A 10,564-nucleotide genomic window follows, 5' to 3' on the forward strand; every position below is an offset into this window, starting at 1 on the left:
CTAAGAGGCACTGCAAAGGAACTGTATATCCTTGATCTTTTCTGACTCTGTCTTGTGGTAATCTTTTAACTCCCCTACTCACGATCTTGAGTATTGTCTCTGAGTTGTGCAGTCGTTGCATGGGTTATTGAACCTGGCAGAAAGAAAGTTGCTTTGGGAGGGATTGTTGGTGTCAGAATAAGGTAGAAGGCTAGAAGGCACAGGCATGTCTGACCCTTGCCTTGTGGCAAATCAGACTGGTGTGGAGTTGGAGTCTCCTTCTTCTGAGTCTGGAGGTCAGATGTGGCCCTGCGCCACTTATGTAGTCATTTTAGGTTACTTATTATTTTTTCAAAGCTATGTATTTAATTTTTTTTTCATTATAGGTTATTTACAATTACAGCACATGATCTGCTAAGAGGACGTCAACGATAAAGTATCAAAAAATGTGGGGACACTAGGCCCGAATCTCACCTGACAGCACTCCCAACTGAACTAAAAATCTAGTTTGTTTTTCACTTCAAGGGTAAAACAAACAAATAAATGTTTATTGTTGTTATGTGCCGTTGTGTTGGTTCTGACTCATAATGACCTTATGCACAACTAAACGAAACACCACCTCATCCTCACATCTTCACAACTGTTACATGAAATAAGGTGATACTATTTTTGTACCAATTTCCTCAATTATTTTTAATTACCTTCCTTGATAATATTCAGGAACACATAAAAAATAATGTGATACATATTAAAAATTAACAAGGAAGGTAATTAAAATCACCGTAACTGAGGGAACTGGTACATAAAACAATGTAAGCAGTATGATTCGTAATATTAGACCCCTTTGCTTTTTTTGAAAAGAGAGAAATTGGTAAGAAATGTGAATGGAAAATAAGTTTCAGATAAATGAAGATATTAAGTGTTTTAGCATGCAATTAATGCTCCCTGAACAAATTTATCTGTGATAAAGATCTGATGAGGATTTGGGTTCATAAAGGATGGCTGTTTCAGTAATCCATAACCTTTGTGTTTACAGTTGACATACTCAACAAAACCACCTGAGATAGAGCTCAAATGTTCTGCAATAAAGCAGTCATTAAGGTTACCATAGCAGTGTCTGGACTGTAGTCATCAATTTGTTCAAAAGTATTTATGTCTTTATTTCCAAGTGCTATTTGAAGAGCTATAGAATCATCAATATACCTAAGATACTAAGATTAAGGAAAAATGCCTTTATTGGTGACCAAATAAAATGACATTGTATTAGGACAGAAAAATATTTTATGAGAGTCACAAAAAATCCTACAGTTTATGACTTAGGTAGATCTTACTTGCTATGATCAGTATTGCCAAAACCCCAGGCATAACTAATTAGTATGCATTTGCGAATGCAGGAGCTAGCCAGTTTTTGAAGCAAAATCCTAAGTCATCACTGAATGCCTTTCAAAGAGGACTGAGAGGAAAGTCATGGCCAGTGACGCAGAACTCTGATCGCTTTGGGTAGATGCGGCCTATGGCTATCAAAGCATTCTTCCTTGTACATTCACATACACAGAAAGTGTTTCCTGATAAACCTACATAATTCATCAGGAGGGGTTCTCACAAGAGCCACATTTGGAGGGTGTGCTATATGTAATGAACCCCTGTGTAAGTTTTTGTCAAGTTACTCAACAAATAATTAGCATCCTCTAACAAATAAAGCTCAGGTTTCTAAACAAAATATTGATCCACATTTTCAAAAGGATTTTTCATTAAAATAAAAATACAGATATATATATAGAAAGCAAAACAAATTTGCAAACTTTTTACAATGTTTTACTAAAATATCACCATAAAAACGTGAAAGAAATAAATGCAAAATTCTACTATTCTGTTTCGGAAAGGATACCACCCAGCATAGCTCAGCGTTTCAGGATCAACATCATCTTCATAGGCAGTCAGAGGAATAAGTCTCCTTTTGATGGGATCAAAAACTAGCTGGTAAAGGAAAGTATTGTTGGCTTGAATAAAGCCTTTGATGTAATCATCGGGTACTTTTATATTCATCTTGAGATAATGCCCAATTTTCTTGATAACCTAGCAATGGATGCAAAAGAAGAGTTAGTTGTAAGTTATCTGCAAACTAAAGAATGAAAACTAGCAGAGTCACTGGCATGAAGTTGAGTCCCACTCAGAACAACCATAGAAGACAGAGCAGATCAAATCTGCCCTTTTGGGTTTCTGAGGCTGTAAAACTTTAAGGAAACAAAAAGCCCCATCTTTCTCCTGTGGAGCAGCTGATGGGTTTGAACTGCTAACTTTCTGGCTAGTAGTCCAAGGCACAGGAACCAATTATCTCCAACACAGGTCCATCTAGAGAAGGGGTCCTCAAACATTTTAAACAGGGGGCCAAGTTCACTGTCCCTCAGACCCATTGGAGGGCCGGACTATAGTTTTAAAAAAACAAAACAAACTATGAACAAATTCCTATGCGCATGGCACATATCTTATTTTGAAGTAAAAAAACAAACAGGGCAAAAACACCCAGTGGGCCGGATAAATGTACTTGGTGGGCTGCATGTGGCCTGTAGTTTGAGGACGCCTGATCTAGAGGAATAATAGAGGAAAACTTGGAAGGGCAGGAAAAAAATCAACAGCTTCCAGCAAACACAACCATACCATATCACTTAAAAATAGAAATTTCCATAACTAGTATTTTATTTGGTTTTACTATTAAGCCGAAGACTCAGAAAATCTCATTTACACATCAAGTTTATGTTTCTATGTGTTTAAGATACCCTGCTCTCTTTCAATGTCTCATCCATACAGAAGGAAGGGAAAAAAGACATCAAATATTTTTAGAGCACATCACTAAAAATTAAGTTGACACTCTCTCTACCTTCTATTAGACTCAAGGATGGGTAAACTGAAAGCAGAAATGCTATACTTCACATTCATGGAGGAGGTGAAAACTCAGAACCTGAACTGACTTGGGGTCATAGGCTTGCTAGGGCATGTTCCACTATTCTATTCCCAGGTCTCTTCCACGCTCGGGAGCTTTCCATTGCACTACACTTCCTTGTCTTGGAACACTCATGCTTTTTTTCTTTTCTTAATAGTTTTAATGGCACATACTTCACATATCATACAATTTAATCCTTTATTCACATTAAGAATATTTGTGCAACCATCACCACGATAATTTCAGGACATTCTTCTCTTAGACTAATTGTTGTAGGTTCTCCATTCCCCTTCCACTCCCCACTCCCCTCCTCCGCTGCACACCCCAATCAAACTGCTGTCTCTACAGAGCTACCAGTCCTACATTTTATAGAGAATCATGCAAAACACAGACTGGAAGCAAAAAATCAAACAAATAAGAAAACCCCAACAACAAGGACACACAAAACAGAGAAAAACCTCAGTCAAGAAAGCAGAATATATTAAAAACTTAAACAACTTTAGAATGGGTCAAAATGGAGATCAAATAATAAGGTATTACATTTTAACCAAACTATAAGGTTATCCACAACTCAATTAAACACAAGTACAGTGTATTGCTGTAATCGTTGTTGGTCTTCAGCAAACTTTTACTTGTGTGTCATTATCAATGATATTCTATAGTTTGAGCGTTCTGTTGGGCTATCTTTCTTTAGAAGGGGCACAAATATGGGTCAGTTGGGCAAGTTGCTGTCTTCCAAATTTCTTGGCATAAACGAGTGAATGATTCCAGTGCTTCCGCTGGCTGAAACATTTCAGTGGGTATTCCAGCAGTTCCTGGAGCCTTGTTCAACCATTTGTCTGTCAGTTTGTCGGTGGCTTATGTGGTGTTGGAAGCTATGTCACTGGTATTTCAAATGCCAGTGGGGTCCAGATTTCAGCAGAGCATCCAGACTAAGAACAAATAGTGAAGAAAAACCCAGCTCCCCACTTCACAGGAAGAAGCCACTGAAAACCTTATGCATAACTTCGAAGAACTGTCAAAAACTGAAAGTCTAAACAAAGGAAGCAGAACATTGTTGGAGACACTGCTGGCAGATGGACTCCCTCAGGTCCAAGGGCACTTGAAATATGACTGAAGAGGAACTGATTTCTTAAGGGAAGTCGCCCATGGTAACGTGACTCGGGTAAAGCCTGTGGGCGTAGAGCCTTGGGCTTCTTCATTTGCTGATGGAGCATGACTCAAGGTAAAGAGAAACAGCTGCCAAAACCTTCTAATGACTGGAACTTGGAACGTGTGAAGTATGAATTTAGAAAAATTGGAAATGGTCAAAAATGAAGAGGAATGCATGAAGAACAGTATTCTAGGCATTAGTGCACTGGCATTGGCCATTTTAAATCAGAAAAATCATACGCGTCACTATACCAGGAATAACAAAATCAAGAGAAATGGCCTGGCATTGTCAGAAAGGATCTTGCTAAATCCATCATGAAGTACAATGCTAGTTGTAATATGATTATAGTTATTTGCCTTCAAGGAAAGTCAATCAATAAAACTATTATCCAATTTTATGCACTAACCACTAAGCCTACTGATGAAGAAATTGAAGAATCCTACCAATTCAGTCAAAAATTAATCAAACATGCAATCAAGATGCATTGATAAGTACTGGTGACTGGCCTTCCCAACATGATCACTCAAGACAAATGGGTACATAGGCAACTGTGGTGAAGAAAGCTGATGGTGCCCGGCTATCAAAAGATATAGCATCTGGGGTCTTAAAGATTTGACAGTAAACAAGCAGCCATCAAGCTCAGAAGCAACAAAGCCCACATGGAAGGCGCATAACAGCCTGTGTGATCACAAGGTGTCGAAGGGATCAGGTTTCAAGCATCAAAGGAAAAAAAAATTGTATCATTGAAAATGAGGGGCAGTATGGAGTGGAGACCCAAAGCCCATCTGTAGACAACTGGACACCCCCTTACAGAAAGGTTGCAGGGAGGAGACGAGCCAGTCAGGGTGCAGGGTAGCAATGATGAAACATACAACTCATCTTAAGTCCAAGGGAGTAAGTATCTCCACTCCATAAATCTACTATAGGTGAATTTGAGGTAAAGCCCAGTATGGTAGTTACATAATTTCATATCAACTTGAAGATATAAGTGAAGGGGTGGGCTATGATAGACTTTTCTTGGTGCCAACATGGCTCCTGTAGGAACATGTGGGCAGAGTTTAGCCTGTCAATTAGGTCACAGCTTGATTGGAGGGCTACTAAGTTAAATGGTTCTGCACGGCCTGGCCTCTTTCTTTTTCTCACTGGAGGTGGACCACACTCTCTCTGCTTCACCTTCCTATTGACGAGCCACACTGATGGCAGCCAGAGCCCTGGAGATGTGTCTACTGCCATTGGATCCACAGATTTTGAACCTACCTGCCGGTCAGGTTCCTGCATTTTGCACCATTGCTTGTGGTTGTGGAAGTCTGGAGAAGGACTTATGGGCTGGATCTGGATTGGGCTGGGGTGTTTTCCTAACACGCAATTACTTCTTGATATAAAGCTTTCTTACGCATATGAGTGTCCCTGGATTTGCTCTTCTAGTCAGCCTGGTCTAACACACCCAATTCACTTAGTGGGGTTTCCACAGGGAATAAAGTCCCAGTAGTCTAAAGCACAGAGCCTGGGACATCAAGGGCTGCATAGAAACTAGGTCAAAGGTATCCAATTAGGGGTCTTAGAGGCTTGAAATTAAACAAGATGGCTAGAAGTGGCCATCTAGCAGGGAAGGAACAAAGCCCACATGGAAGAAGCACACCAACCTGTGTGATCATGAGGTGTTGATGGGAAAAGGTAACAGAAATTCAACCACAAACACTACAATTGACATGAATGAGTATGGACAAAGTGGAGACCCAAAGCCTACCTGTAAAAGAATTGGATCGTCCCTTGCAAAAGGACCACATGGAAGGGATGGTATTTCTAGGGTGCTGTACAGCACTGATGAAATGCATAACTACCCTCTAGATCTGTCATATTTCCTCCCCCTTACCATAATGTTTTACCTCATTATTCTTGTAGGACCTGTGTAGTTGTTACTAGCTGGAATAGACTTAATAGTAGTGGTTTATAGGTTACTGACATAAAAGAATATCCATATCTTAGGTTTTATTCTAAGAAACGTTTTTCAGAAATGGAATATGAACTATGGTAAAGCACTCTTACCTTTACAATGTCTGGATTATTAGCTAATCTTAGAAGTTTGCATGCCTTTGCTAATCCAATTCCACGCAGTGATGAGAGGTAGTCACAGCCCGAGAGGATACACATATAACGGAACTTCTCTTCTGTGAACATATCTCTAAGCTGTTTGCACATTCCTAGACGAGCCTGATCAATTTCTAGTCCATTTCCAAGTTGGTCCATTTTTAAAATAACCTTCCAAAGAAAGAGTTTGTTAATACTTTAAAAGTCATTTATTTCTTTTATTATCTCATTCATTTTAATAATTAAAAAATAACATTAGAAAGAAATCTTGTTCTCTACTGTTATATTAGAAATTTAGGTATAAATTATACTGAAGTATAGGATATGACTTGACAAAGTTATACAAGGTGACTTCAAAAAGTTTGTGGTGGAAAATGGAATGAAAAGTGTTTCTATTAACTTTTTGAGGCTCTTTCATCTAGCCAGTCAAAAGCTAGGATTACAACTCTCCTCACCACAGGACACAGAATGAATACCCTTCCTGCACTTCTCCACACTCATATCACAGGACTGTCATGACAGTTCCGTAGTGATACATACTTAAAGTTTTTTCTGCCTTTACATTTTAAAATTAAAATTTTTTCTTCTTATTAAAGAAATATATATTTATTATAAAAAACAAATTCACAAAGAAAACACAAGTCACTCATTTGTCATTATTATCATCCAGCACTAACCTTTTGCTATAGATCACTCTTGGGAAATATATTATAGACTGTATATAGATATTAACAAGAATAAGGTCATCCTACAGTTCTGTATTTTAATCTTCCTCTCAATTCATTTTCCATGAAATAATTTCACCTAGAACTCTAAATAACTGCATAAACTCAAACTCACTGCCACTGAGTCAACGCCAATTCATACCACCCTTACAGAACAGGGTAGAACTGCCCCTGAGGGTTTACAAGACTAAACTCTTTTAACTTTACATCTTTCTCCCACGGAGTGGCTACAAGCTTTGAACTATTGACCTTAAGGTTTGCAGCACAACTATGCCACTAGGGCTCCTAAATAACTGCCTAGCATCCCATTATAAGATATATTAGTCAGCTGCCTAACCTAATTGTTAGGCATATAAGCTCTCACTGTTAAAAAGTTAAGACTAAATGAACTTTACGTTTTAGTATGTTTTAGTATGTCCAATCTTCAGGTCTTACTTTAAAAATGTCCGATATTATACTAAATGCCTAGCAAAAAACTCTTCTTTATAATTTAAATAATTATCAATATTGTAAAAGCAGATGTTGATTGTAGATATTAAATGAATAAGTTATTCCTGGATAGTTAAAAAACTTTAGCTCCTAGAATTACTCTATTTCCATCAAGGTAGAAAAGTAAAATGTAGTCAAGTACCTTCTTACAGCCAAAGGCTAGGAGATCGGAGTCCTCTGTGATAATAGCTTGTACAATGCCGGCTTTGTTAAGATAGGCCAACTGTGCATCAGCTTCATATGGAGCCACAAGACAGTCGACTCCCTGGGACCGAGCAGCCTATAAAAGGATCACTGTGAATATCTAGCACAGTATCTTTTACTAAATACCTAGCACTAAATAACTTCCTATCTCTAACCCATTTTATTACTAGCCTCACCATGTAATATTTCCTGAAGTCACTTCAGGAAGTTGTAATTTTGTACTTTTAGTCCCAGTATGTGCTGAACTAGTCATATGGTCACTGAGAATTAAAAAAAAAAATCAATTTATAAATATGGAGAGGAGAAATAGAACTACACATTAAAAGGGGAAAAATATTAAAAGTTATAAGGTACAAAGCTTAATGACTTCAAATTATAGAAAACTTTCATCTCAACAATGGTTGTGTTCCCCAAAGTACATAAGACACTTGTTTGGAGCTTTTGATGTTATTTTCCCCAGAAAAATAATGAATACCTTTCCCTAACAGGTTTTTATACAAAGTCTATCTTACTTTAATACATGAAGCATAATCCTGTACTGGATTTTACCTAGTATAAAATCTAATCTTTATATTTAAACCAACCCACTACGGGAAGAGACTTTAAAAACCAGCTACCACCATATCCCTTATTTCTAAATCCAGGAAGGTGGAAAGGAAACTTCCAAATCAGGGTCATGGCTCCCAGGCCTGAGGCAGACACTGTGAGAAGAAAGGTTTCAAGGTCCTGTGACTACATTTTCACAAGTTCTAATCTGTGCCATTCCCATTTTTTTCTTGCTCATTATCCTTTCACAACCTTACACAACCAAGGTTTCTACTTCCACAAATGCAAAAATCATAATTTTTGTCTTTTATTTTACACCTTCTCCTGAATATCATCTTCTACCATATAGGAGCAAAAATGCACCCACATGAAGGGCTCAAGTAAAAAGTAAATGTTTTGACAATGATGATGTAACAAATATACAAATGTGCCTGACACAATGGATGGATGTATGGATTGTGATAAGAGTTGTATGCCCCCAATAAAATGATTGAAAAAATAAAATATAATACAAAAAAATGCAACCATATGATAAATAGCCAGAAGAATGTTGGCCCTTAGTTGAGCTCAGGAGCTAGTTAACATTACTATAAGCTAGAAAAAAGTTGACTGCACCTTTATCACGACTCCCTCAGCATCAGTTTGAAGGTGAAGGTTCAGACTGCAGAGCACACTGATGGCAGAGTAAGAAAGATGGGGGAGGAAAGGGCTTATGCAAAGAAGCAGATCAAGGGGAATGGTATAGAGCTCCTGACCGCACAGACCTCTACGAGTGGCTTTTAATCGGAGGGTATGTTAAGCTGTATGACAGTGGAGTGAGGTTGCATTCCAGGAATTTGTCCTTTCTGTTCTATGATACATGCCCTCTGAAGCTCATCTACTGAAATTCTTTATCAAGAGAGCGTACCTCACTTGTTTCTTAGGCTCCCCCGGGAAGTTGCTGGATACATTTCCTACTGTGTCCTTATTTTCTGACATCTGCCCTTTCCTTCAAGTTCAGGCTACAGCAATTTTCCTGTCTTGAATCTCTTGTTTTCCCACAAATAAGCAACTTATAACTCGCTTACACCAACTTCAGTCAACCGAAACCAACTCTGGCTTCCTTTCTTTTTTACCACTTACTTGAATGACTTTGTGCGCCATCGCGTGCGTGATATTGATAGCGCGCGTGAAACACTCTCTGGCTTCGGAGAGCTTGCCTTCACGAAGAAGCTGCTTTCCTTTAAGAAGACTGGCTTGTCGTCTTCTGCAAGGGAGAAGATGTTTAAGAGACTGACTTGAGAGACTATGATTGAGCTGTCCTTAAAGAGACTTTCTTGAAATAAAAATTTCATTCATTTAAAAATAAACATTACACCCTTGAGAATACCGGCTCAGATGCTTTGGGCCGCTCAGCAAAAAGAATGAATGAGATATGATACAAGATATTAAATTATTATTACTTCTTCACAGAATAACTTTCTATTTCTATCAAAAGAGAGTAACTAAGACTCAAGAAAAGAAAATGAGAGCAAACCTTTCACACTATCAAAACTAACTTTAAAGAATACCCCCCCACCCCACCCCCTGCTCCCCCCCCAGAAGAATTTACTTTAGAGGATGGCACTGAAGCTGCAGCTCGGGGAGAGGGACATGTCTGATCAGAGCACACGGGAGCAAATGAACGGGGAGGAAGAAAGAGTGGAGCACATCCTGGCCCACCAGGCCTGGAGGACGATATCCCCGTTCAGAGTTGCCAATGCACAGTGGACCATATGGCTGATCCCACTACGAGACATGATGTCCCTTACTGATGCATGGCCCTACAGGGGACAACACTGGAGACTCACGGGATTGGCCCAGTCTGACCCCACCACACCGAGGCAAAACACTAAGGGCGGGCAGCAGAGCAAAGGCGGTGCCAGAGCAGGGAGCTCCCGAGGGAGTGCAAAGGATAGACTTTGGGGCCAGAGCGTGGCACCCCATCAGACTTGACTGGAGGACACACCAAGACGTCAAAAATCAGACCTTGATCTATTTGCAGGTTTTTGTTTTTTCTCTTTTAATTTATTTTTTAACATGAATTTATTCTTTTCTTGGTCATTGGTTTTCTTTATTGTTGCCATCAGGGTATTCTCTTTTCTTGCTTTTTCTTGCTATGCCTTGTTTTTGTGTGCATATTATTATCTCTGCAGGTCTATCTAGATAAGATAGGCTAGATGAACAATCTGGAGAAAACAATGGGACCAGTGGTTCCAGGGGGACATGGGAGAGGGGAAGGCGGGAGAAAGGAGGTGGTGTTGACCAACCCAGGGACGAGGGAGCAACAAGTGATCCAAAATTAGTGGCAAGGAAGGTGTGAGAGGCCTGGTAGGGATTCAGCAAGGGCAATGTAACCAAGAGAAATTACTGAAACTCAAATGAAGACTGATCATGATAGTGGAACAAGAGGAAAGTAAA

The 10,564-nt window shown here is 39.1% G+C and overlaps 1 protein-coding gene across 2 annotated transcripts in view; it reads right to left on the bottom strand.

Moving 5' to 3' along the window:
* Positions 1-10,564, bottom strand: part of EXO1 (exonuclease 1) — a 47,359-nt gene that overhangs the window by 29,477 nt on the left and 7,318 nt on the right. For both annotated transcript variants that reach the window (XM_045292839.1, XM_004711652.3), the window contains exons 4-8: positions 9,248-9,371; positions 7,518-7,655; positions 6,120-6,332; positions 1,868-2,055; positions 1,086-1,182 (exon numbers count right to left, since the gene is read on the bottom strand). In XM_045292839.1, the coding sequence (XP_045148774.1) occupies positions 1,086-1,182; positions 1,868-2,055; positions 6,120-6,332; positions 7,518-7,655; positions 9,248-9,371 (760 nt within the window). The remainder of the gene's footprint in view (positions 1-1,085; positions 1,183-1,867; positions 2,056-6,119; positions 6,333-7,517; positions 7,656-9,247; positions 9,372-10,564) is intronic.

The sequence above is a fragment of the Echinops telfairi genome, unplaced genomic scaffold, assembly GCF_000313985.2.
Source record: "Echinops telfairi isolate 266 unplaced genomic scaffold, ASM31398v2 ScPeMD7_655;HRSCAF=1070, whole genome shotgun sequence".
Taxonomy (NCBI): Eukaryota; Metazoa; Chordata; class Mammalia; order Afrosoricida; family Tenrecidae; genus Echinops; species Echinops telfairi.